Consider the following 26,795-nt stretch of genomic DNA (forward strand, 5'->3'; position numbering starts at 1 on the left):
GTTTGGTTACTGGTTAGAATAATTTTGGTCTTGCTCAGCTGCTCTTTGCTTCCCTCACTGCGGGGGTCTGACACCCCTCCTGCGAGCAGAGGCAGGTGCCCCAGCCAGCAGGGTTTCTGCTTTCCTGAGCTGGACATGTCTGCCTGCTGCGGGCAAGCATGTCAAATCACACCTACCATATTGGCTTCCTGTCCCCAGAACATCAGATTTTTGCAGCTAATGTGTGGGGGGTGTCTCCTCCTGCCAATCCCCACCCCCAGCAGCATCAGGTCTGTGCTGTTCGGGGTTTTGTTAAGCCGTTTAGTATTAATTGATTTTTTTTTCCATTTTTTCTTTCTTTCCCTGGGCGGGTCAATAGCTGGATGCTCAAGAGCAGAGGATCTATCAACTGCAGACCAAGCAGAGGGAGAGGCAGGCAGACCTGGAGCAGAAATGCAGCCAGAGCAGCAGCTCAGCCAGGACCTGGGGGCCAGCCACCAGCTACGGAAGGGAGCTTGGAGCAGGTAGGAGAAGATACCAGTCCACTCGAGCTCAGCAGCCCAGGCGGAGAAGGGAACTCTATTTGCTGCATTCATAGCAGTAATAATAATCTGCTGCTCTTGTTTACATGGCAGCATAAGGAAGGGCTGAAGATGTGACAGTAGAATCTGTCACCTCCCAGTGAGGAGGGAAGATGGGAGGCAGCAGGGAGATGGCTACAGCTGTGCTGGCTGTGAATGGGTGGTGGGATTTCAGTGGCTGTGGGGGTGTGATGGCTGTCATGCACAGATGTTGTGGGTGTTGCTCTGCTGCTGACCTTGGAGAGACAAGAAGAGGATGGCCACAAAAACACTGCCTCAGGGCAGAGCTGTCCTGGCTCGTGGTGACATTTACATGCTGTGTGCCAGGAGATTAGGATTGCTCAGACCTGTTCAGCCATGCTGCTGTAGACAAAACCCTCAGCTTGCTCCTGGACATCAGGGTGGGAGCACCCTTGTTCCTGCTGCAGGCCTGCTGGGCAGCCTGTGCCACTCTACCCCATGCTGGGTCTGTTTGCCCCTGCCCCGCCGCCCACCCCTGTATTTCAAAAGCTGTAGAGTCAGATCCTTTGTTCAGTGTGCTCCCGAGTGTGAGCCTGGCTTGGGAAAGCACATTGCTCCCACCTCTGCAGCCATCAGGCTGTCTTCCACATGGCAAACAAGGATGAGGAGAGCTGATCCTGGAAACCTGGGGAACTCCTGCAGCTGCACACTGCAGCATTACTTGCTTAACCTGGTATCCACTTGCCATTCCCTTCAGCACCACACAAGCCATTAAAAAAATGTGTCTATTTTAACAACTTGCTAGTGAAATATGCTTGGGGTTCTGGTAGAATAAACGAGGTACTTATGACATTGGAGCACCAGGTACCAGCATATTGGATGCTCAGCACCGCTGGTTTGTCTAAAGCAGCTCAGAGGACAGCATTTAAAATAGAGTTGGGGGGGTGTCCCCCTTATTAGTCAAAGTGGAGACATTTTGTTTCATTTGATGTGGTGATGATAAATATATTCCTATGAATATGTTCATATATCTATATCTATTCTATATCATATATGTTCATATATCAATACATACATTGCAATATACATGAACACAATGCACTGATTACATTTATTGAATTTGAAGGAAAGTTACAAGGTGTTGTTCTATTTACTCGCACATCATCCGTTGTTTTGTGTGTGAGGAGTCAGCCCAGCATATGGGCTGAGCTGTGCGTGGCAAGCTTGCATTCCAACTGCCCACAGTGAAGGTGGGAGCAGGATATGTGTGCCTTTGTCTGTGTTTGTGGATGGTAGCAGATGGATGAATGTGGGAGAGGGTCAGCATGTGCCTTTGTTTTGTTCTGCATATGCATATGGATGATTGTGTGTTGATTTGTGCAAAGACAGCATGGCAGGGTAGGAATGATACTCTGCTTCTTCCTACTCCCTTCCCTTCCCTTCCCTTCCCTTCCCTTCCCTTCCCTTCCCTTCCCTTCCCTTCCCTTCCCATCTCTCCACCCACTGATACCAAATTCAGCTGAGCCTTGTTGTTGGTTTCAGTGTGAAAGTGGCAGATAAAACAGCCTAGCCCTCAACTTTCTCTTACAAACCTCCCAGTTAAGCATCAACCCTTGTTATTTATAAATATAACACTATTCTGTGGCAGAACAGTGTTCCACCTGGCTCAGTGTCTTGCAGCAGTTTATGGCCTTGTCTAGGAAAGAGCTTTTTCCCCTGGGAAGAACAGGGGAAGCTTGTGAAATTCACCAAAATGCTCAGGCACCTTCTGTGGTGAAGGGGCTTCCTGAGCCCAAGGGTGAGCCTTTGTGTTTAACAGCCCTTGAGGAATTTTCATCCACTACTTGTCAAACTAATTCTGTAACTCAGATCTTATCCAGCTTCTGCAAAGTCCTGTAGCAGTGAGTTCCCCTGTTTGACCATGCTTGGATAAGAAGACACCTCCTTTGGCTTGTTTTGAGCCTGTCCCCTGACAAATTCCACTGTTTTCTTGGAAAAGGCCACAACAGTCGCTCCTTAATCACCTTCCTATGACACTTCTGATTTATAAGTCTTTGTCATGTTTTCTTCCCAACACCCTTCTTCTAGATAGAAGGACTCCAATGTATTTTTCTGAGCCAATCCCAGCTGCTGATGCATTTCCTGTTGGGGGACCCTGGACCTCCTAAGGCTGGTGGTCCTTCCTCCCTGCAGCAGGCAGCAGGACTCCTGTGCAAGGAGTGCCAGGTGTAATTTAGCACTGGGAGCATGAGCTGTGGTCCTGCCCTTTACAGAAAGACTGGCAGCACTGCTTGTCAGCCCAGTCCCCCACCTGATCACGAGCTCTCCTAGTGGATGAATTAAGATTTGGCGTATCATCGTTTAATACAGCCCCCATGCTAATGTCTTTTTGAAATGAAACTGAGAAAGCTGTTAACCTCGGTTAGCCAGCTGTCCTCACCATGACCTGGATAAATCATCCAAGCAGGAGCACCGGAGAACAGTGCTCTGGCTGTTTTGCAAAACGGAGTTGGAAGGGAAGGTCTGTGCTTCCAGCTCATGCCATGAAGACTCCTCTGCACCAGGGGTGTGCAGCAAAAGGACCCGTGTGTTCTTACACCAGAGACCCTGATGGGGCTCCAGGCTGTGTGTGCACTGGTACAGCCCCTCCCCTGGCAGCTGCTGAGGGGTCACAGCGTCACACCACAGGTGGGAAAAGGTGATGTGTTGTGTCTGGAGAAGAGAGGATGAATTCCCACAGGGACTCCAGGTTCCATCTGCTCCTGCCATTGGGCAGGTTTCAACATCCAGCCCTTCTTCGTGACCATGTGGTTTTCCACATTCCTTCCCTTCAGCTGGGGGTTGGATTTTCCCCGGAGATGTCTCCTTCACCACATTCTGAAGGCAGCTGGCCTTGAGCTGGGAAAAGAGATGAAGAGGACACTTTGGTGGCTGCTGCCAGGACATATGGATCTACAGGAGCAGGGAATTTCTCTCCATGAGCTGTTTTGACATTGGAACCTGCTATCTTTATAAAGGCCTCATTACTTCATCTGCTTTCACAGGGCATCTGCTCTCACAGCTACTGCTCTGTGTGGCAAGGACTTCTACTAGACAGGGTGATTTCTTTTGTGATTTCTCATCTGGCTACTTTGTTGGGGGTTGGGTTTTTGGTTTTTATTTCTGTACGACTGAGGGAGATCACAATATCAGCTGTGTGTAAGAAACTCCTGGAAAAAGGGAAAAAAGCCATCTGCTTTCTATGTCCATTGCAGGAACACTCAAGAACTACTGGCCAGAGCCTCCATCAGGAAACATTTGGATTAGGAACAGTTTTCTAAAGGGAATGAGAACAGAGCAGGTGAGCAGACTGCGAGGGCCCAAGGATCCTGCTCACAGGAGAGCTTTAAGGACAGACACACAATATGCAGGGTACTTCTAGGTTCCCCTGTCTCAGAACTGGAAGACAGACTATCAGTCTCTTGATGTTCACATCAGCATTGCTCATTTCCTAAATGTATCCCTGCTCCTACCTGGTAATACAGCTCTGCCTTTCCCAGAGCCCCACCACAGTCTCCTGCGGTGTTTTCCCTTTTACTGCCAGCCTGCCTGGTTCCAGGTTCCCCAGGAGGCTGTAACACATGCTGAAAAGGAGCAAGCAGAGCCTGAAGGAGGTCACTGGGTGATGGAGGCTCCAATCCCACCATCTGCATTACATGTTCTGCTGTGCCACAGGCTTTGGCCAGAGTCCCACCCATGGTGGGGAACACATGAGTGGATGAGGCAGAGATAGGAGTGTAGATACGCTATCAGAACTTTTGGATTCAATTTCCCTTCTCAGCAGAATAGCTGTGTGCAGTTTCTTACATGTGCTGCTCTGCAAATGAGCTGTGCAGGGCATGGCTGCAGTCAGAGACCACCTGGAGAGCATGATCTGCTTGGAGCATGCAGTTTGGCCGTGCAGGGCTGGCACAGGCAAGGGCAGGCTCTGGCTGATGGACAGAGCTGGCCTCAGCTCCCCAGGGGCTGTAGGAGTCTGCTGCCCTTTGCCTTGCCCCACAGTAGGAGAGCAGCCACAGAGCATTCACAGAGCGGGGAGGAATGGTCACAGGCGTAATACCCTGTACCCTATGTACCCTGTACCATGCACTGTATGCCACATACCAGAACTCAGAGCCCTTCACAGACACCCTGTCAACATCAGCAGAGAGACAGGGACTGAAATACATGGCCAGGACACTCAGGGGAGCCAAGGTGAGCCATGTTATTTGTGTAGACACCAGTGAGGAGCCCCACTGGATACTTGTATCTGAGAGCCAGCTCTACAGCACCGTCATTAAAGAGGGAATAAAGAAAATAATAGAGCATTGATTAAAATGGTTGGCAAGGCTGATTTCTCTCCATGCGGCCTCTGACGGAGCAGACTTTGGGGCTGGGGAGGAATAGGCAGCCTCCAGGCTGTGAGGCTAATGCAGAGCCATGGCTGTTTGTATAACTGCAAAGCTTTTAAGAGAGACTTGGGAAAACTAGCTTGGATTCCAATGAATATTTACAATTACACTGCTCCAAAGCTGAATCCAATCACAGCACTGCAATGTGCAGGCTTCGTGCATCAAAAGAAAATGAGAGAAAAACAGGAAAGATGGAGTTGCCTTTGGAGGGACTTACAAACACAGATCTCTCTGCTTCTGGCAGAACTAAAATGCTTTATTTCTGATAGGAGCAATTTATTCTTCAGGCATTTTGCTTGATATTAGAAAGTGCCTGGCTGGTTTTTGAAGTGAGTGTCTTCAATAGAAAGTCTTTAATTCAAAATGATAGCAAGAAATGGAAAATGTTGTGCTTTGTAATTTTGATATTGTGCTTACAAACTCCAGAAATAGGGGAGCATTACCCAACTGGAGCAGGGGCCCCTTCCACTCCCTTCCACTGTGTTATTGATCACCATGTAGAAGCAGGCTGCGTATTTAAACCATGCTGCTAACATGGAATTTGGCTGGTTACTATGCTGGTTGAGCGTTCACTACTGCTCAGTATTGGGCTCTTCATTCTTGCAGTAGAAGGTATGCAAAAATAATGGCGATGGGGAATTAACCTTGATAAAAAGATGGAGAATCTGTGACTGCTGAATCATTGGTGAGAGCGCTGTGTCACAAAATAGGAAGTGTGTGATGAAGCAGAGATGCTGCCTGAAGTAATAACAAAACAGCACCACACAGCTGACCTCTGTCAGCTGCTGCTCTGGTGCCTGGTCTGCACAGCCCACACTGGCCATCCTGCCCATCCTGCCCACACAGTCCATGCTGCCTGCAGCTCTTACCTACAGGACTGTAAATAGTGGCCTCGATGTGGTCCCACAGCAAGAAACACTACTGCTCTCAATTAATTTGAAGTACTTAAGGTATAGCCTTGCATTCCATCATGCAGACATTCCTTAGCACCACAGCAGCACAACAGCAGGTGCTTCAAAAGAACCAGATTAGGAGTTACACTACAACATTCAATTTGTTTGCCATGGTGTCTGCTTACAAGCACACAACTTGGGAAAGCCACCTCTGCAGTGCAAGCCCCCTCCTTCCCCACAGCACACCAGGCAGTGTGTCCCACCCTGGACAGAGGGCAGCGGGGGGCTGCTTCCAGCCTGCACTAATCCCTCCGTGTGGTTTGAAGATGATGCTGTCTTCTGGTGCCTGTCACCTCGTGGATGCACAGATCTCTACTGCTGGATGGCAGTGTGAAAGGATGCTGGTGGGAAATCCCAGGAAGCTGGTTTCTGATCTGAGTCAGTCACGCTGTTGGTGCAGAGACACGCTCCATCACACGCAGGCATGGCACAGGCTGTTCCCTGCAGCTTGGCACAGGCTGGAGTTGATAGCCCTCAGCAGGAACTTGCAGTCAGTATTATACCGTCTAAGAGGCTTAAAATCAACTGTGAAGTTTCAGTATAGCTACAAAAAACCTGTTTTCTATTTCTCCACTGGTAGCTTGTTCTAGGAGAAGAGAGTGCAATTTGGTGATTGGTTCCTGGAGTCTGGTTGGTGCATCCATGCTGGGGTACAGAGGCCACAGGTCCCACAGTGCTTCCAGGAACACTCTGCCAGCCTCAGCCACCCGCAGCCCATGGGCTCCAGAAGCAGAAATGGGCTCTTGCATTCCATCAATGTGAGTGGATATTTTTCTCCCATTAAAATGTTTTATTTATTTTTGAATATATATGAGCTTTGGAGTTGAACCACACCCTGTGTTAAGCAGTCTGACACAGCACAACATTCAAAAAATATCTGGTTCTTGCTTTTTTTGTTATTACCTTCTAATTTATGGGGTGCTACCGGTTCTTACATTGAAGGGATGACAAGAACTCATACTGCAGGCAAACTCTATTTGCTAAACTTTGTACTATAATCCCCTTCAGTCTATTTTTTTCCAGCCTAAAAAGACTATCCACTTTTTACTCACATGGAAAATATTCTTTGTATTTGATCATCCTTGTTGGTCTTCTCTGAAACACTTCCAAATCTTTTTCTTGAGAGAGGCAGACAGAGCTGCATATAGAAATCACAGTGCAATTTTCACTATGAATCTGTTCATTGGCAGAACTGTGATCTGCTCTCCATTATTTTCTTCATAATTGTTAACAGTCAGTTTGCCTTTTGGGCTGCTCCTGGGCACCAAACAAACGTTTCCACAGATCTATCTCTCCATCTTCATCTGATTTTATTCTAGCACAGCCCCAAGCCTAATTCCTGAGAAGGAACAGAGCTACAGCAGCTGAGACTGCAGTGAGATCTTGTGAGAAAAATGGTGCAAATGCCCCAGATCTTCAGCAAGGTTAGGACCACCTGGCTGTGTCATACCTTGGAGACTGGGGACAGCTGCTAAACATCTGAAAAAAGGAAGAAATTATATAAGGTCAGCAGACCTGGCCTCTTCCAGACAGATCTACCCTCGAGTGTTTGGCCACCTGAGGGGCTGAGTAATGCTGTGGAATGCCGATGTAGCCAGATGAGTCAGTGCTGGTGTGAACTCCTATCCAAGAGCACAAATAGCATCATGTTCTTGTGATCCTCCTTTGCATTTCCTTCCTGCAGATTCCGGGGTGAGCAGGAAGGGATTGGGCTGCCTGACCTCCAGTACCTACAGTCATGAAAATTTCCCTGTTACTCTGAAGTCAGTAACTTTTCTGACTAAGATAGCTTCAGACAGGCATTTGGCTGGGCTTGAAGACATCAAGAGATGGCAAATGCATGACATCCTCCCCTGGCAGTCAGTCCCTTCACATCACTCCTACTGTTTTGGGCTTTTTTCTCTCATGACTGCTATGCCAACAGGGCTAATGAAGCTTTCTATGCAGCAGCAATATGGTCTCTACTTTGTTTCCCTTGGGTTTTATCCTTTGTCTTAGAATACTCCTTTCTTTTTGGCCAGAGACTTAAGGTTAACCATAGAGGGAAGGGAAGGGAAGGGAAGGGAAGGGAAGGGAAGGGAAGGGAAGGGAAGGGAAGGGAAGGGAAGGGAAGGGAAGGGAAGGGAAGGGAAGGGAAGGGAAGGGAAGGGAAGGGAAGGGAAGGGAAGGGAAGGGAAGGGAAGGGAAGGGAAGGGAAGGGAAGGGAAGGGAAGGGAAGGGAAGGGAAGTGGGGGACCCTCTCTGCTTCATGTCTGTATCCCCATTACCTCCTGCCCTTTGGATGTTCTCCTTGTGCTCCCCACCACCAGTCACTTTCCATTTACCCAGCTCCCTCTCGTTTTTGTCTCCCCTCAGGCCTCTTGCTTTTTCTTGACTCCCACACAGTGCTGCCATCACTGCTGGCTCAGAAGGAGGCCCCAGAGCTGCTGATGTGGCTGTCCAGGGGCGCTATCCCTCTTCCAGCAACGTAGTGATTGTAATTGCAAGAACCACCAATGCCTTGTGTCCTGTGACCAGACCCAAGAAGCACTGCTTTCTTTTAATTTGCTCCTTCCATTTTCCAATAGAATTTCTACTTCCTGCTGATTTCCATTTCTTGGTTCCTTAGAGGAACACATGACAGGTCCTCCAGAGCTTGTGATTGCCCTTAACTCACAGAGTCAAAAAATGGAGATGCAGTTGTCAGAAGCAGCACTGGGAATGTGCCATGATGGTGTGAATACACAGCAGCACCAGCAGCGGGCAGGAGGCAGCCCCAGGGACCGCTGCACACCTGTGGGCTCCCTCCTGTGCCCGTCTGCGCCTGACCCTGGAGGGATGTGTTTAAACACAACCAGGCTAGCCCTGGGTGGCCTCTTCTGGCCGACGCTGCCGGGGCAGGACAGGGGGATGAGCCAGGTGAGCCGGTGTTTGACCAGGGGCAATGTCAGGGGCTGGCTCCTGGGTGACGGGTGGGCCTCCTCACGCACCAACACTCCCCACCACGAGGTTTCCTGGGAACATGTGGTAGCTGGAGGAGTAGAGCAGAGGCAAAGCACTGATGTTCACTCTGGGATGTGTCATGGCCTTTCAGCTTCCACTAGAAAGACAGCAGGGCAGAGCAGGTCCCGACCCATTATTGCTACTGTGGCTGTTTCCCCCTTCTGTTTTTACACATCCAGTTTCTTCTCTCTCTCTTCCCTCTCCCTAGAGCTGCTGTGGTTTTTAATAAGTATTTTTCAAGTAGCTGGCTGAGACCCTCACAAGGATAATGAGATCATTCGCACCGCAGAATGCAGAGCCCTGCAAGTCCCGATTGCTATCGCTCCCGGTGGACTGTGCCCACAGTGCCTGTATTTCTGTCGCTGTTCCTCATCCCAAACACAGCAGCGTGCCCCGGGCAGTACCGGATGGGATCGGCCGGGGTACGGCTCCCTGCCAACACCATGAATTGTCACTGGAACCGCTCAGAAATAACCTTTAAGGCTTATTAAGATTCTGCCGACGGAGACGTCGATCTCGCTTTCCCGCTCATGAATCCCATTCCCAGTTCAAGACCTGCCAGCGCTCCGCCTGCCCCGGGTTGAGGCTGAGCTGCGGCGGGAGCAGCGGGCAGACCCGGCACGGGCACTCCCACCACCGGGCACTCCTGCTCCGGGCAGCCGCGGCCCGGCACTCCCTGCACCTGCTCCCCCGGCACGGGCACCCCCATCCCTGGGACAGCCCCGCTCTGGGAACCTCGGCTCGGCAACGCCGGCCGGGAACCCACGGCCCAGCCCCGACCGGGACCGCGGCAGAGCAAAGGTTCTGAGGGGTGCTTGGGGCGTGCCCGGGGGGTGCTTGGTGGTGCAAGGAGGGTGCCCAGACGGTGCTCGGGGATGCTCGAGGGGCGCCCGGAGAGGTTGCTCGGGGGATGGCCGGGGGATGCTCGGCGGGCGTCCGGGGGTGCTCGGTGCGGAGCCGCCCTCACGGGCAGGCGCCGCGCGGGCCGAGAGCGACCCCTGCCGGGCGGGAACGAGGCGGAGCGGGGCTTGCCAGCGCGCATGCGCGAGCTGCCGCCGCAGCCGCCCGGCACTGCGGACTCCCGGGGCAGCCCCGGCACCCCGAGCCCCGCTCCGCTCACCGCAGCTCCCCCTCAGCCCCTTGGGGCACCGCAGCTCCCCCTCAGCCCCGCTCCGCTCACCGCAGCTCCCCCTCAGCCCCTTGGGGCACCGCAGCTCCCCTTCAGCCCCGCTCCGCTCACCGCAGCTCCCCCTCAGCCCCTTGGGGCACCGCAGCTCCCCCTCAGCCCCTTCGGGCACCTCAGCTCCCTCTCAGCCCCTGTACACCACTGCTACAAGGTGCCCGGAGAAGCTGTGGCTGCCGCATCCCTGGCAGTGTCCAAGGCCAGGCTGGACGGGGCTTGGAGCACCCTGGAAGGTGGAAGGTGTCCTTGCCCATGGCAGGGGTGGAACAACATGAGCAGATGGGGAGTCCTGGCTCAGGACAGCGGAGCAGTGAGGACCTCATTAAAGGACCAGCATCAGTGTCTGCTTTGGGATCAGGGGCTGATAGGTGGACAGAGCTGGAAATGTGCCATCCAGACTTGGTTCCAAGTGGCCATGGATGGCCCATCCACAGTGTTCACTTGCTCTGCCAAGGGGTAACCATTTCTCTGTGCTGAATTGCAGTTTCAGTTTGGTTTGTGTCATCTCACAGACATCAGACCGGGGTGCACTTCTGCCTGCTGATACAAGAGCCTCGTCTGCTCTGTTCCCACTTTCATCTTGCATTCTGATGTGTGACCAAACTACGCCTTGCTCTGCACTAAACCCCTCACAGAACAGCACTTGAGTTGTGCAGTGCCCATGACTCCTTCTGGAACCTTTCCTAGAGCTCCATGGTCCCCCTGCACAAGAGCACTGGCAGCACACAGGTTCCCGCAGCCACGAAGGGCCGTGCCACCACCGCAGCTGGATGTTTGGCCGCACGAGCAGCCACCAGTGTGTCCCACACGCTACTGGGATGTACCAGTGCAGCAGCTGCTGCATGAGCTGCTTGTGCATTCATGTAAGTACAAACAAGACCTTAAGTCATGTATTCTTTGGCTCATCTCTGTGAAACAGGGATCACAGCACTTGTTTTGCAGAGGGGCCCTGCAGTTTGGTTCATGATTATCAAGTGGTTTGAGCTCCTGTGATGGAAGATACTGGAGATGGACAAAGGGGCACCAATGGCCTAAAGCTGATGGAGGCCCAAGCAGTGGTCTCACCCAGCTGCCCTGTTTGCTAATCCAAGTGTGTAATCAGCACATACGGGCAACATGTTGGCTTGGGCTGTGTCACATAGCAGCTCAGAACACTCTCACTGTGAGCTCATGCACCCCAAAGAAGGGTGATTGGTGTCTGCGCAGCCACCAAGGATGGGTGACGTGCAGGGGAGGACGGAGCTGGTGGTGGCATGGTCACGAGATGGGTGTCATCGACACACAGCCATGGCACAGGGAACATGCAAACCTCCTTCCACCCCAGCCACTCTGCCCTCCAGCTCTCCTGAATGAAGTCCCAGCTTTGTTTTTCTGATTTCCATTTTGTATCCTAAAATATTCACTCCAAGTTCCGCTTGACAGACATGCCTAATCTAATCTCCATGTCTGCTTTCTAATTTTCGCAGCCAGGATAAAACAAATTGGCTGGCATTAATTGCCTGTGCAGCGGCCTGGAGCTCTGAGCCGTGATTTACGAGCTTGGAGCAGGCGCTCTGCAACACATTTTTCTTAATTTATTTTTAATGAGTCTCTCAATTAATTTTCTTGGAAACATCTTAATGATGTTGGAGGCGGATGTTAATGAGGTTTGTAGCAGCACCTCATTTTGCATATTTTAACGTACTGAATGGCATGAAGCAAAATCCTGGTCCTAAAACAGAAAAAACCTTAAGACTGGAGAGGACTCCTGGGCTGACATTGCTGCCCGCCCTGGCTTGAGGCTGAGGCACTGCATAGGCTAGTTGGTGACTTTGAACATTGTGAGGCTGAAGCTGGGTGAGCCCACAGGGATGGCAGGACCCTGGCAGCATGGGGGGGGTGAGGAGCCACACTGGGTCATGGTTGGTGGCCAGACACTTCTTAACAGATGGAGTGAAAGCCTGGATACAGAACCTGGGCACTGAGACCCCCGTGCTGGCATGCCCCGTGTTGTGGGCACCCCATTCCCTGCACACCCCTTTTGGGCAGGAGTTCTTCAAGACCCAGGGCTGGGCTGCCTGGGGCTGACAACTGCGGGGTGCTCGGGGTGTCTCTGCCGGCCTGCAGGGTCACCGGTAATTGCTGACGCATGTGCCAGCAAGAGGCAGCAGCTGGATCGCCTTTGTTTGCTCCCAGCAAGTCAGTCTTCATTAAACTGGAGGGGAATGAAAAAGGATTCACTTTTGTCCCAGCCTGAACATGGCAGCTGTTTAATTTCAATTAAGGTGGCACTGAAAAAGAGTAGCATTACGGCAGTAATTAAAGTGAGACAACTCCCACCCCCAGGACTGCGCTCACACAGCAGAGGGGCCAATTTTGACCCCCCCATCCTTCCAGCACCAGCTGAGTATGGGCAGGCAGCTGTGGGTCAGGGCTGTGGGGCTGCCCCACATGCTCACAAGGAGCTGGAGCAGTGTTGAACCCTTCAAGGCAAGTGCTGCTTGCAGCTCAGCATGGTGTGGCACATCTGTGGTACAGAGCAGCATTGCCTGTGGCACCATGTAACATGGCACAGTGCAGCATACATGGCATGAGGCTTTGTCCCATAAAGGCTCTGTGCACTGTGGATACTTTGTGCCCTGGCTGTCACTGCCTGAACAAGACTGAAGTCTGCAGGGAAATTTTATTTCCTCACAGTGGCAGAAACTGTGGCCAAATTCAGTTGTGTTCTGGAAGCAGGGGGTTCAGCAGCTCTGCTCACAGGACTGTTGGTGCTGTGCCTGATCCCATCACCCGTGACTGTGACCTGCTGGTGGAGCAGGTTGTCATGGCAACTGATGATTTCTGCTATGGTACATCTGCGTTCACCTTCTGGGCCCAGTTCAGCCTTGGAAATTTCCAGTTAAAACACGTACCTGTGAAACTGCACTGAGCGTTGGCAAGGGAGCACACACAGCCCAGAGAGTCCTGTGTCACCAGCGCAGGCAGCAGCAGGTCTATGCTCACACCACCACTGGCACCCAGAGACCCGTGTCACTGATCCCACCTGGGCACTGTGGGGTGGCCCCAGGCAGGGCAGGGCAGGGCAGGACAAGCGGACACGCACTCTCAGCCTTTCCTGTGCACACTCAGCCTCCCCAGGGGCCTGTGGCCCGTGGCCCTGTCAGGATGTGCCCCTGCAGTAGGTCCCCTCAGCCCTGTCCCTTGTGTGGGTGGCTGAGCACAGGGCACAGCCCTGAGCACTGTCATCCCCACTGTCACCTGGCCCTGGCCACAGCCCAGCAGTGTGGCCTGAGGACAGTGCAGGGGCACCATGAGGGTGGCAAGGCCCTGCCCTGATACAGGGGTGCTGCCATGTCCTGGACCAGTTCTGAGGATGATGCCCAGGACCTGGTGACCTCACAGTGGCATATGGAGTAGTGTCACACAGCATGCCAGGGACACAAGATGGTGAGGAGCATGGCACAGGAAGGCTGCAGTGAGGACTGTGGGCAGCAGTAGGACCAGTTGCTGCTGAGAAGAGGGCTCAGTCCCACACAGCTCTGCCCTGCTTTTCCAGGAGCCCCAGGCTAGGCTTCTCCTGCTGGCAGCAGGTGCTCCTCAGACAGGGAGTCACAGTGCCAGTACTGTGGGAGGGTGGGGCTGCCCCAGGTAGGGCTGAGTGACTTCGTGGAACTAAGGGTTGTCTGGAAAGGTTATGGTCCTTCCAACAGTGAGAGAGTGGCCAAAATTTGGCACATACGGAGAGGTTTCTGCACCTCAAGATCAGCCTGAAGGCTCCTGTAGAGATCTGCCAGGGGCAAACGAAACACCACCAGAGCTGACCAGCTCCAGCCAGTGGCTTCAGCAGGAGACAGAGGCCTGGCAGCCCAAGGTGAGCAGTGCCAACCATATGCTCAACCCAGGCACTGGTTGCATAGCCACAGATTGGTGGCCAGGTGGTACAGGAGGCCCTGACCAGCCCTTGCCTGCACCACCAGACACCTCTTCCCCAGGTCTGGGGAGAACACAAGGGCTCAGGGGGATCCAGTCCTCCTGTGGCTGCACTGGTCCCACTGCCACCATTTCCCACAGTGACCACAGTTCACTGCAGTATGGAGGGCCAGTGGTGTCAGGGGCTTGGCTATTGTGAGCCCAAAGGAACTGTCAGAACATGCACACGCATGGGGCAGTGCTACCTGGTGGGGAAGGACTGCATCCACCCGTTGGCAACACGGTCCATTGTTGCTCTGCACAATACAAGGACTGCCAGCATTGTCCAGCCCCAGTGCCTGCCCACACAGGAGCTGCAAGATGGGCTGGCTACAGTGGTGAGCTGGACAGATGCTGCTCCTGTCTTGTCCTAGGGCCAAAGGCAAGCATTGGTACTGGAGCCACAGCAGGAGGAGCCCAGAGCATGGCAGGACACACAGCAGGAAGATCTGGACACAGCTGAGGTGCTAACCACGATACAGGCATTGCAACTGGACCTGGACTTCTGCAGGGGCACAAACCACAAACAGCTGGTCCAGGTGCAGGAGCAAGAGTGTGCAGTGGAGCAGGAGCACCAGGACTTGGTCATTCTGATGCAGCAGTTCCAGGCACTGATGGGCAAGGTACCAGTGCTGGCACAGCGGCCACAGACCCAGCTGCATGTGTCCCCCACTGCCACTCCACCACAGGCTAGGCACCCTGCCTGCCCCGCAGCCTGTGCAAACACCTGGTGACCCCTTAGGGGAGGGTAGAGAACATCCTGCCAGCCACATGTGGCTCTAGTACCACCTGTACAGAGCAGCCTAGCCACATGACAAGCCTGGCTGGCACAGCTCACCCAGCTGAGCAGAAGGTTCCTTCTGCAGCCTCAGCTCTACACAACAGGGGCACAGGGTGATCCCACACCCTGCTGGGTACTCACAGGTCAGTGATGCACCCCTCCACCTGAAGGACCAGGCAGTGGAGACAGAGGTTACCTCCTGCTTGGGTGCCCACAGTGATTTTGGCACCAGCCATGATATCCCACAGGAGAGCAGAGAGCTGCTCAAGCAGGTTAGTGCCAGCAGCCCCCCAGCCACTACACCAAGCCTAGGAGCAAGGGGAGCACAGCCAGGGGGGCACAGGAGCCATGACAACCACATTGCAGGGCTCACCCCTGCTCCCCTTCCCCCAGAAGCCCTGGGAGAGGGTGGGAGACAACAATGCCAGCCTGCCCCCACCACCTCACACAGCCCTGAGCATCCTGCAGCTCACAGAGGGCAGCTGTGCCTGTGCTCAGGGCAGGGCACATGGCACAAGGCCAACCCACCAACACACTGCCTTCTCTGCAGCTGGAGGCACAGAAACAGAGTCAAGGCCTGCAGTACAGCCCAGCCCGGCTGCAGGAGCAGCTGGGAGCCACCCAGGCCCAGGAGCAACAGAGTCTGCATCAGCTCAGCAGAACCAACGAAGCCATCCAAGGCCTACACAGAAAAGTGGCAGAGCTGCAGCAACAGGTGAGGGCAAGGCACAACAGCACAGAGATGCAGCCTCAGTCCTAGACCCCTCTCCTGCCTCCAGGAGAGGCCCAACCACCCTCTCTGCCCCACAGCTTTGCTGGCAGGTGTAGGACATGGAGAACCTCCAGGTAGAGCTGGCCCAAGCTCGGCAACAGAGCACCAAGCAGGCAGAAAAGATTGCAGCCTACAAGATACACAGGCAACAGCTTCATCGGGAGCTGAGGAGGATGCAGACCTTCAAGGAGCAAAGCAAACAGGAGGTAAGGATGTCTCAAGTCTTCCTGCGAAAGATCAGGAGTCTGTGCTCAGCCTGTCTCTTACTGTGCCATGGGCAGACCTACTCCCTCCAGGAGAAGCTGCAGGAACTGAGCAGCCTAGTCCAACACTGGCAGCAGCTACACCTGGACAGTGAGCAAATTCTGGCTCTGAGAGAAGAGGAGCTGGTTGTCTTCAAGGTGGAACCGTCTTTCCTTAAGGAAGAACTCAGCAAGGTGACAGAGCAGGTGCAGGATACAAACAGGCATTCAAGACACACTAGGCAGGATGTAGGAGGAGAACCCGCACCTAATGTTCAGAACACCTGAGCAGCCCAAGTGTGAGCAGCTGAAAAAGTGAGCAGAATTCCTGGCACAGCCTGGCCTGAAACAGGGCCGGGCCGATGGTCCCAGCTGTGCAGAGACAGCTGGGCATCAGCTGCCTGTCCAGGGCATGGGCTGTGGGAGAATTGCCTTTGCAGGGGTATAGGCCAGGCTCAAAACAGGGACAGGCTGTATTTGTCCTACAGGTCACTTAAATTTTGTGCCCTGTTCCAGGTTCTACAGAGCAACAACCTGACAGCACCAGCCCTGCATGACTCTGCAGAGCTACCTCCACCAGGAGGTAGAGCTACCAGAGCTACCTCTTCCAGGACAAGAAGCAGCACAAAACAAAGCAAGGACTAGACTGACAACCTTTAAACAAATAAAATTCTTTCTGTTCTGTAATAAAATTAGTGCCAAGCACCAAAGCCTTCCAGGGCTACAAGCTGTAGAGACCTCAGAATACATTGATTAGGGTAGGTGGGCACCACCTTAGGCCTCAAAGCAACAGGTTGTGCCTTCTTAGAGACCAAAGCGGGCTGGGGTGCGTCGTGGCGTCAGGGCCTCCCCCTGCTCCTTTCGCCCAGGGGTATAGATTTTAGTAGATCTGTCAAAGAGGACAAGGGCAATTAATGGAAAATGCAACCTTTTCCTGCACCTGAACTCCCACAGGGAAGCAGGCAAGCCATGAGCAGGCAGGGCTATCACACACCTTGCGCTGCCCAGCGGGTTACGGCGCTCCTGCTCCTCCCGGCGGGCACGCAGCTGCTCCTCTGCCAAAGCCATTTCCTCCTCCATGGCAGACACCTCCTCCTTGGCACGGCGCCGGTTCTCCTGGAGCAAGGCAGCAGCAGGTCAGGGACAGCAGACTCCCTGTAGGCCCACAAGCTTGCTCCCTTCACGTCAAAACACACGCACAGCAGCAGAATGCAGAGGGCCTGCAGTTTGCCAGCTCATCCAGGACAGAATACTTACCTGGCGTGACTTGCCAGCATGTTTGATACTGTAGAACATAGGACCCAGCTCTGCCAGCCACTCGCCATCCACAGCAGTGACACACTGCATGTACTCCTGCAGGGACAAACAGACTAGGATAGCAGGATGGCATTCTTGGGGCCTAGGCACCATTCCCAGAGCCATAGCAGCTCCATTCCTCCCCAGTTGCTGATGGCACTTCGCAGGCTGAGACCATACCCCTTCCAGACAATTCCTCCGGGCCTCAGAAGCTGCTGCAGGTTGGATTTGACCACAAGGAGGATCAAACATATCCCACAGAAGCCAGAGGAAAATAATGGGGAAGGGACAAACAGATGACACAAACATGTCTAATTGGTATAGATGGAAAAGGCTGATATCTGCCACTCAGACTGATCTCAGTCTCACAGCAAAGCCCTCCCATCTCCCCTGGAGCACTCATCACCCTTCCTGCTAGCCCTCAGCTCAAGCTCACCTTGGTAGTCATAACCAATTCATGGTACACAATGTAGTCTGGTGTGTAGCCCATGCCAAACAGAGAGCTCGTGGGGTGCAGGTGGCAGGGCATCCCTGTGCGGATGTTCACATACTCCCCAATGCCCTGCAAAGACAAGTGTGCTTAGGCCCCCTGTTCCCAGGCTGCTGTTCCCTTGCAGTCCCCAGGCAGCTCAGACACCTCTCACCTTCAGCTTTGCAGCCTGATGGAAATATGCAGCACAGATGCACTTCCTGACAACATCCCAGTCTGTACCACAGGATGCCAGGCTCATGCGCTGCTGCACCATAATGTCCTTGAGCTGGGCACGCACCTCCCGCACCTGCAAAGGTGTGTGCTGATCAGATCCCTCTTCTGCACAAGGCTGTCTCCCCCAGCCTTACAGCCACAGCCTCACCTTCCGCATGGCCTTGGCATGGATGAAGTGCTGATTGCACCACAGGGTAGAATAGCTGTTGTTTTTCCACTGCAGGTAAACATTCAGGTAAGTCAAGTGATCACTCTCTGGAACAGCAAATTTCTCCCGCACTTGGTCACTCTCCTCCTCTCGGCCCTGAAGGGTAAGCAAAGAACATGGGTTAGTCAAAGGGCAGGGAAGGGCCCTGAGCTGCTGGAACAGCAGCATCTCATACCTTAGGCCGGTAAAAGATGGCAGGCACCGACAACATGGAAACAACAAGCAAGATCTCAGAGCTGCAACCCATGTCACAGGAGACAATAAGCATTTTGGAGAGTGCAGGGTCCAGTGGGAACTCCACCATGAGGCGCCCTGTAGAGGTCAGACCACCTGTAGGAACAGAACAGGGATCACTGATCAGCAGCTGGGCAGGCCCCAGTTCCATGGGCTGGCAGCCTACCCCAGCTGCCAATACCTGTGTTATCCAGGGCCCCCAGGATCCACAGCTGGTACATGGAGTTCAGCATATTGTCTTCAGGGGGCGGATCCATGAAGTGGAACTGCAACAGGTCTTGCACACCCAGGGACTTGAGCAATAGCACTACATTGGCAAGGTTGGTGCGCTGGATCTCAGGCACCGTGGTCGTCAGCAGCTCATTCTTGTAGGCACTCTGGGTGTAGAGCCTGGGAAGAGAGGCCAAGAGCATGCTCCTCCTGTTCGGCCACTGCGCTCCTTACAGATGTGCCAGCTTGGCACAGGGCAGCAGCCCTGCGCCCAACAGTAGGACTCTGGGGAGCCACTAATAGTCCAGCCAAAGTGGGGTCTCCCCATCACATTGGGGTAGTTGGGCGGCAGCACAGCACATGCCCAAGCACAGCCCCTCCCGGTCTCACAGCATAGCCGGGGAAAGGCCTTTGGCTTGGTTCTTATCTCAATGGCATCCAGGGCAGACCAGCCACAAGTGAAGATGGGCATAGGAAGAAAGTGGAGCACATCTTTTTCTCTGCTGAAGGACTGGGTCCAAAGAAGGCCTTCAGGCCTGCCTACTGCCCACACCCCCACCAAAGTTCAAGATAATGAACAGCTCCAGTGAGAAAAAGATCTACAAAACTTGATGCCAAGCTGAGGATACAACAGGAACACCAGTGACATGCCTACCTGAAACAGTGGCCTGGGCCTGTCCGGCCAGCTCGGCCAGCCCTCTGATTGGCATTGGCCTGACTGATGGGGTAGATCTGCAGTGCATCCATGCCTATACGGGGGTTGAAAACCTTCAGGGCACAAGAAAGTCACACAGAAGTAAGAGGAAGGCTGGATCGTGACCTCAGAACTCCCTCAATCTACCCCAGAAACCAGAGACAGACAGTATAGAAAACCCTGGCTCACCTTCAATTTGCAGTAACCAGAGTCAATCACAAACATGATACCATCCACTGTCAGTGAGGTCTCTGCAATATTAGTGGCAACGATGCACTTCCTGACCCCATCAGGAGCCTGCAAGCACACTGCATGTCAGTCACACCCCTGGGCATGGCTCTGCTCCACTGAGGACGAGTGCAGAGCGGCAGATGGATGGGGGTGACTCTTGGGAAGTGGGGTGTGGTACATGCTTTCTCTCACCCTCCACGTACAATACTAACATATATCTACACTTCTCATTCCTGCTCTGTACTGTCTCCTGCTCCAGTTTTCCCTGTCCCCACCCTAATCACAAAGCACACATCAGCACCTTCTGGAAGATCTTGGCCTGCAAGTCTGAGGGCAGCTGAGAGTAGATTGGCAGTACAGCAAGAGCAGGTGCCTTCTCCAGCTCCTCAAGGTGCTCCACAATTTGCTCTGAGGTCACCTAGACACAAAGAGGGGTGAAAACATCAGACTGAAACGAGGGGGTAGGATAGTGCTTGTCCTTCCAACTCACCTCGATATCCTCCTGGCCAGGCATGAAGACGAGGATGTCTCCAGGAGCACCAGACAAGTGGACCTGCAAGGCTTGTTTCACTGCAGCCTCCACATAATCCTCCTGTGGGGTCTGAACAGCACAGCCCAGGTTAATATGGACCAGTATCCTTACCTGCCCTGTCCTACGTACAAGACTGTAGCACACCACAGCCGCTCCTCCCCTGTCCTGTGTGTCTCCCTCAGAAACAGTACAGCTAGGTCACAACCCCCTCCTGCCAACAGCATTTCCATCCACAAAAGTAACGACACCTTGCTGAAAAGAATATCCACAGGAAAAGTTCGCCCGGGAATGTGGAAAATGGGAACGTTCCCAAAGAAGGAGGCAAACTTGTCTGCATCCATGGTGGCTGAAGTAACAACAAGCTTCAGATCCGAGCGTCGGGCGACCACCTAGGAATCAGATGAAAGGAACAATATAAGGCAAACTTATGCATGGCTGTGGGCTGTTTTCATTCTTACTGAGACAATGGCACAGGACAGAGCTTCTGTTGTACTCCAGAGGCACTGGCTGTGCATGCCAGGCAACACTGATGCTCTATGGTCAGTGCAGTTGAAAAGACTGGCCAGCCTCGGTCCAGGAAACCTTAATCCAGCAAAGTCCTCTGTATAGGCAGTTCTGACATTTAGCCAGCAAGACTCTGGTAGGATTACAGAAAACTGAACCCCCCAGATCCAAGGACCAGGATGCTGGAGCAGTTAAGTGCAGAGATGTGGCAGCTCTGCCTCCCTCTCCTAGTCCTGTGAGAGAAGGGCTGTCCCAGATGATGTGGCCCCTGCTGCTGTCACAGCCCAGGATCACACCCACCTCCCGGAGCAGCCCAAACAGCACGTCAGTGTTGAGCGAGCGCTCGTGTGCCTCGTCCATGATGATGGCACTGTAGTTGTCCAGGTCAGCCTCCCGCAGCGACTCACGGAGCAGGATCCCATCTGTCATGTACTTGATCACCGTGTTCTCAGACGTGCAGTCCTCAAAGCGGATGGCATAGCCCACCTGGCAGGGCAGAGATACCAGCAGTCTTCCAACAGTCCCATGCACTCTCTGTCATGGGGTGGCACCCCTGCACTCCCTTCCAGACTCACCTCCTCCCCCAGACGCACCCCCATCTCCTCGCTGACCCGTTTGGCCACTGACATGGCAGCCACTCTGCGGGGCTGTGTGCAGCCGATCATGCCATAATCAGTGTAGCCGTCCTCATGGAGATACTGTGTCAGCTGAGTTGTCTTCCCACTCCCTGTCTCCCCCACCACGATCACAATGCTGTTGTCTCTGAGGGAAAGGAAAAGGTATTTCTTCATACACCTTCAAAGAAGGGCTCTTGTGTTCTCTAGCTAAGCATCATCCTAGTCAGGTGGGAGAGCTGAGCAAACACAAAGCAATGGGTTTTGTTTCCTGAGAGTACAGCTTCCCAATGGTCATGATTCTACAATTCCTCAACGGAGCTCCCAAACGTAGGCCAATGCCCTGGGGATGCCCTGGCAGCCATACCTGAGGATGGAGAGCAGTTCCTGCTGTACAGCAAAGATGGGCAGGTATTGTCTCTGCTCCAGGATCGATTTCTTCTTGGCAAACTCGCTGCTGGCTTCACTTTTTTCTTTCATGTGTTCAGCAAACTTCTGCTCTGTTCTAAGGAAACACTGCAAGTCCTGAAACTGCCTCTCCACACACTTTGCTATGCCCGTAGCCCCCGTTACCAGCTGAGCAGGGTAATTCAGAACAAGCCCCTACTTATAATCCACTTTGCCATCTTCTGTCACCATCTCGTCCTTCTCCTCCTCTTTCTTGATCCCCATAATGTCTCCCAGTTTGGTGCCTGCTAGCTCCCAGTGCTTGTGCTGAGCCTGGAAGTAGAGAGAACAGCGTAACTTTGCCACAGCAAGCACAGACAAAATTCTTCCTCAATCCTACTCCTAAGACTAAGAAAAGGATATTAGTACCCCAGTTCCCCAATGCAGAATGCACACTCCACTCCTACATCAGGTTCCCCTCTTCCAAATGAACTAAAGCAGAATTTTAAGGCACTGAGATAGATACAGAGACTTCAGGCAAAGGATTACCAACTGCCTCCTAAGAAAATAGCTCCAGCTGCTGACCCTTCCATTAAACCTAAACAGATGTGAACCAGAGATAATCTTCCTGCCCTTACCAAGCGCTAACAGGCTTTTCTCCCATCTCTGCTGCCAGTATAGCTACCACCACCATTCCACTCATAATTTAAGTAGGTCAAATCCAGCCCAGTTTCAATGTACAAGGAACACACCTGTACTTTCCCCACTGCTATTACGTGAGCTTTAGAAAAAGTCCCTAGAAAACACTCCCAAAAACTAACCTGCTACCTTACCCCATACTTCTCCTCACAACTCTTCTGCTGAGACGTGACAAGGTAAATCCTGTTGCCATACTACCTGCTGACAGTCCCTAAGCTACCTGGCATTCTTTCACCTGCTTCCTTCTCCCATAATCCAAATGTTCAAATGCGTGGTGATTCATGTCCTAAGGCAGCGCACAAGAAAATCACACCACAACAGCTGCTGTGAGGCAATGCAGTAAGCTGGGCTGCTACGATGTCCCAGGTCACAAAAATATGAACTCCTTATCATCCCTGCTGCCAAAGCCTGAATGCTGCAGAGTCCAAACAAAGCTCTGAGGAACTACATAGGGTGTACAGCAGGCAGTAAGGCACAGGGCTGCAGCATACCCTCTTACGCTCCTTCTGCTCCCGGTGCTTGCGCACCAGCTGGCTGCCTTTCCGAGCGATGATGGCCAAATCCGAGGTGGCATCCTTCACAGGGATGACTGGCTCTGGCTGCAGAGAAAAGGCATTGCTTTACTAAAAAGGCCTCACATGTACAGGGCTCCCTGCCATCAGTGCTTTCAGCCACAGTCTCTACCTGCTTGGTGAAGACAATCCTTCCATCTAAGAAAGGAGGCACTAGATTGTGCACCAACAAATGCACTTTAGCAGAATTATCCTCCTCAAAATCTTCATCCACCTCAATCCGATGGACCACACCACTGGTCAGCATGCGATTTGTCTCCCAGCGCTCATTATCCTGCAGGAAACAACGTACCAGAAACACAATGAAGCCCCACAAAAAGCCACAGACATCACAGTAGAACACCAAGCTTGGGCCTGGGCTCTGCACTGGCAACAGGATGGTTCAAACCTAGTGAGCCTCAAAGTAAGCAAAAGGGAAGGAACAGTAATTGGAAAGAGTAGAGTACAGGAAACTACCCACATGAAACACATGGTCAACACGTTTGTCCCCAAGAAAATGCAGGACAGACACTGCATGCAAGGCAGTCAGAATACATCAGGAAGCCTGGACACCATCCTGCTCATGTAAAGAGAGCAGCTGTCCCCAGCATCCACTGGGCCAACAGCAGACAGCCCCAGTAATGTACCTCGCACTTAGAACAGCAGGAGCTGCACTTCTGCTACCCTGGACACTGCAATCCACCAGCCACTCCAGCTGGGAATTCTGCCCATACAGGAGTTGCAGGGCTGGGTTTTCCAGGGGAACTCAACCACAGTTTCCCTGTGAGCACTCCTTCAGCCTGGCCCAAGAGTGTCCTTCTCCACCTGGGAGCAAGGGCTCAACAAGTGGATCTTTCAAGAGGCAGCAAACCCCACGTGTTCAGAGCAGCCAACCCTGCGTCTTGGCCTTACCTCATTGATCTGCCGCCGCTGTGCCGAGATCCGCTTCTGCCTCTGCTTGTGCAAGTGCTGCTCACGCTTCTTCACGTACTCCTCAGAAGAGTAAGCCAGAGGGTTGTGAAACTCATCGTAGCCCTCATCCATCATGTACCAGTCCCGGTCAGCTTGCTGGGAAGGGAGAGGTGCAGTACTGAGTTCTGCCCATCCCCACCCCCATCCAGGAGGCCCCAAGCCCCCGGCCCGTGCCAGACTCACCCGCTGGTCGTCCTCCCACTGCTGCCGCTCCTCTTCCGTCTCAAAGGCAATGCCCTCCTCCCCTTCTGTGCGCCGGCCTGGGGTGAGCCAGAGGGCCCAGAATGTTCCCAAGGAAACTCGAACTCTGTGCCACAGGAAAGGGGATTCCACACTGCCCACCCCAGGCAGCTCAGCCCAGATTGCTCACCTCTCCCTCTGGACAGGCGTGGTGTGGCCCCCAAGTGCCTCCGGTCATCAGCCCATTCGTTGTACTTGTATGATGGGGTCGGTAACGGCGTCTTATCAGAGTACCGGCTCCTCACAGACCTGAAACACAGCAGGTGGCACGGACTGGTGCCCAGCCAGAGCCTTCTCACACACACAGAGTCCCCTCTGCAGCCCCACAGCCCAGAGCACAGCCTCAGGCCGCGGTACCTGTCCCGCTCCCGCCGGTCCGTGTCCCGCAGCGATGGCAGCCGGTGGCCACGCTCTGAGTCCCTGTAGGAAGGGCTGGGAGATGGAGACTCCCACTGTGAGCGATGGGCACTGCTGTAGCCACCATCATCCTCCTCCCAGCTGGAGCGAGACGGTGTGGCTGCATCTGGTACAAGAGATGGGGTTTGACACCTGTTGTTCCAGCAGCGGCTCTGGGCACCTGGAGCCACCTAACATCTTTCAAGAAAGGAGCATGGAGAGAGGGTACCCACTGGCCCTCCCTCTAAGAGAAGGGACTGACTTAGTGATTCCAAGGAATTTCAAAGGATCATATTTCCATCACAAAGACCCAGAGCAGACCCCACTGAGATCTCTGCTAAGATCTGCCAGAGTTTCAAACATGCACAGCTGGCACATTGCTCCCAGACACGAGTTGAGCTGGGAGTTTTATGCTTGCCTCAACCACAAACATTAAAAGGTACAAGCTTTTCTATCACCCGTGTCCTGCAAAAACAGGAGGCAGCATAAAAAACTCCAAGCATAAAAAAATCCAAACTCCGTTAGGTCTCACAAAAGAGTTTTAGCAGGTCCCACTCCTACCTTTGGGCCGATGTCGGGGGCTCTCAGGTTCACCCCTCCTGCTGCTCCGCTCTGATGAGCCGTCCCTCTCTGATCTGCTGTGATGACTCCTGTCCCGCTCCTCTGCAAAAACAAAATAGGATCAGGTGCCTATTGCACAAACAGGCTTCGCAAGTCTGCTGCCTGTTCAATCACCACAAACATTAGTAAAGGCTACAAAAAAGGCAAAGGACAAACCCAGACCCAAACCAAGAAGCACACAAAGGTCTCTGAGCAATTACCACGGTCTCGTTTACGATCGTGGTCCCGATCCCTACTGCGTTCCTTCTTCCGGTCCTTCTCCTCCTTGGAGGAGGCAAAGACTCCATGTTCCCGCCGCTCCCTCTCCCGCTGCCGGCTGCGCTCCAAGAACTCCTCGCTTACACCCCCTGTGTAGGAAGGTGTCTCCACGTGGACTGAGCGGTAATGTCTGGACAGGCAGAGCAGAGAGGAGAAATGCTCAGAAATGCTGAGCAACAGATGCCCTTCGGCTGGTCCCGCACAGCTCCAGTCGGAGTCTGTGCTGCATGGACCCGCAGTCCCCCGCAGTCTCCCTCCCTCCACACCGGCGGCCGCAGGCCCGCCTGTCACCGACTGTGCCCACCCTGCGCTGCCAGCCCTGCCGGGCGCGGCCAGCGCCGGCACCCGGAGCCCCCCTGCAAACGCCACCTGTTCCTGCGAGCTCTGCGGTCGCTCCGGTTGGCCTCGTCCTCTTCTTCTTCCTCAGCGCTGCCCGCCTCGTCACGGCCCTCTTCCCAGTCCTTATAGGATGCGACACGGGATCGCTTCCCCCCGGCCGCCTCCTCCTGCCGCTCCCGCCGCTTCTGCGCCGCCAGCACGTCCAGTCCCAGCAGGGAGACGCGAGGAGCCGGGGCCTTAAAGACGTGCTGCTCGGCGCCCCGCGCCCGCAGCACCAGCCCGCCCGCCTCGCCGCTCGGGCCCGTCCCCGACAGCCGATGCAGCGACTCCTCGCCTGCCTCCATCGTGGCCGCAGCGCTGCGCGGGCCCCGCAGTTCCCTCAACGCCGGTAACGCGGCTCCCAGAGCGCCGCCATAGCCGCCCCACAGTGCTCGGCGGGAGGAGCCGCTCTAGCCCCGCGCACCATAGAGACGGCAGGCAGAGCCTATGGCAGAGCTGCCACCATAGAGTGCCGACAGGCCACGCCCCCTGCCGGAGCGGACTTCCGGCTACGCAACCTCCCCGTGGTCACATGGGCGCGGAGTCCCGGACGGACAGCTCATAATAGTCTCCTCCTGCAGGTCATTTCTGCTTGGGGCTGCCTCCTCGCCCCTTTTCTCACCACCTCGTTCGCCCTGGCGCAGCGCCTGGGCTCCAGATCGCCTACCCCTGGTGCCTGCAGCCAGCATAGTTCCCAGCAGGAAAAGCACAAACAGCCCCACCTTGCTTAGCACCAGGCTCCCGGGAAGCTGCCAAGCCCTGACAGGAAGCCAGTGTGCCAAGTTTCCCACCAGCCGTAAACAATTTCGGTGAAGTGCTGTTGTGCAATCTTGCTCTGCAACGTGGATTGTGAGAGGCTGCTGAGGGAATGCTTTCTGCCGGGCGAGCTGTTGCTCAGGAAAAGCCCGAGATGACTGCAGTGAGCTCGGGGTGAAGGAAAACTCAGCACCAGAGATCCCAGAGACAAAACCAACAAACAGCAGCACCTTTGATCAGGCCCTCTCCACAGCTAAGAGGACATGACTGCAGCCATCTCCAAAACAGCTGTGTCCTGGCACCCAGCACCATCACTGCCTTCCCTCCTGCCCCAGGGCCTAGCCTCAGGCAGCAGTCTCTGCCACGGAAGGCCGGATGCACTTGTCAGTCCAGCCCAGAGCTCAGCTACCCTGGCGGCTTCTCCCACCAGGAAAAGTGAGAGCAACATGGAGAGCTGATTCTGCTCAGCTGAGGAGAGCTAAGCTGCATCACT

General features: G+C 53.9%; 2 protein-coding genes across 7 annotated transcripts; one reads left to right on the plus strand and one right to left on the minus strand.

The window, feature by feature from the left end:
* PMFBP1 (polyamine modulated factor 1 binding protein 1) lies at positions 1 to 16,507 on the plus strand. 6 transcript variants are annotated; one of them, XM_071440965.1, is made up of 7 exons: positions 1 to 3,861; positions 9,095 to 10,932; positions 14,395 to 14,643; positions 15,352 to 15,516; positions 15,612 to 15,779; positions 15,855 to 16,010; positions 16,332 to 16,507. In XM_071440965.1, exons 5-7 carry the CDS (start codon positions 15,633 to 15,635, stop codon positions 16,458 to 16,460), a joined length of 432 nt encoding a protein of 143 aa, XP_071297066.1. In that variant the 5' UTR covers positions 1 to 3,861; positions 9,095 to 10,932; positions 14,395 to 14,643; positions 15,352 to 15,516; positions 15,612 to 15,632; the 3' UTR covers positions 16,461 to 16,507. The 6 variants fall into 6 exon arrangements, 2 of the variants coding, with proteins under 2 accessions (XP_071297066.1, XP_071297065.1); XR_011681346.1 differs by having other exon boundaries at positions 15,612 to 16,130; XR_011681348.1 differs by lacking the exon at positions 15,855 to 16,010.
* Positions 16,471 to 26,692, minus strand: DHX38 (DEAH-box helicase 38). Its single transcript, XM_071440936.1, has 26 exons — positions 25,538 to 26,692; positions 25,111 to 25,298; positions 24,851 to 24,952; positions 24,251 to 24,416; positions 24,024 to 24,142; positions 23,837 to 23,913; positions 23,594 to 23,749; positions 22,815 to 22,976; positions 22,622 to 22,729; positions 21,652 to 21,764; positions 21,412 to 21,549; positions 21,006 to 21,192; positions 20,731 to 20,916; positions 20,175 to 20,315; positions 19,885 to 19,995; positions 19,696 to 19,812; positions 19,353 to 19,460; positions 19,125 to 19,237; positions 18,441 to 18,649; positions 18,201 to 18,355; positions 17,966 to 18,121; positions 17,756 to 17,890; positions 17,548 to 17,673; positions 17,073 to 17,168; positions 16,810 to 16,931; positions 16,471 to 16,704 (listed from the first exon to the last, which is right to left on the minus strand). Exons 1-26 carry the CDS (start codon positions 25,849 to 25,851, stop codon positions 16,620 to 16,622), a joined length of 3,690 nt encoding a protein of 1,229 aa, XP_071297037.1. The 5' UTR covers positions 25,852 to 26,692; the 3' UTR covers positions 16,471 to 16,619.
* Positions 26,693 to 26,795: the final 103 nt, after the last annotated feature.

This window comes from Agelaius tricolor, unplaced genomic scaffold (genome assembly GCF_023055355.1).
Source record: "Agelaius tricolor isolate 1412-34295 unplaced genomic scaffold, bAgeTri1.0.p SCAF_15, whole genome shotgun sequence".
Taxonomy (NCBI): Eukaryota; Metazoa; Chordata; class Aves; order Passeriformes; family Icteridae; genus Agelaius; species Agelaius tricolor.

Coding starts and splice junctions, on each gene's coding strand:
- PMFBP1 (XM_071440964.1), top strand. CDS start 10,840: ATGTTTGGCCGCACGAGCAGCCACCAGTGTGTCCCACACGCTACTGGG. Junction 10,933..14,394: donor TGAGCTGCTTGTGCATTCAT/GTAAGTACAAAC, acceptor GTCTTGTCCTAG/GGCCAAAGGCAAGCATTGGT. Junction 14,644..15,351: donor TCCAGGCACTGATGGGCAAG/GTACCAGTGCTG, acceptor CCTTCTCTGCAG/CTGGAGGCACAGAAACAGAG.
- DHX38 (XM_071440936.1), bottom strand. CDS start 25,851: ATGGAGGCAGGCGAGGAGTCGCTGCATCGGCTGTCGGGGACGGGCCCG. Junction 23,750..23,836: donor AGTGGGAGGACGACCAGCGG/GTGAGTCTGGCA, acceptor CTCCCTTCCCAG/CAAGCTGACCGGGACTGGTA. Junction 17,891..17,965: donor ATGCCAAGGCCATGCGGAAG/GTGAGGCTGTGG, acceptor ACACCTTTGCAG/GTGCGGGAGGTGCGTGCCCA.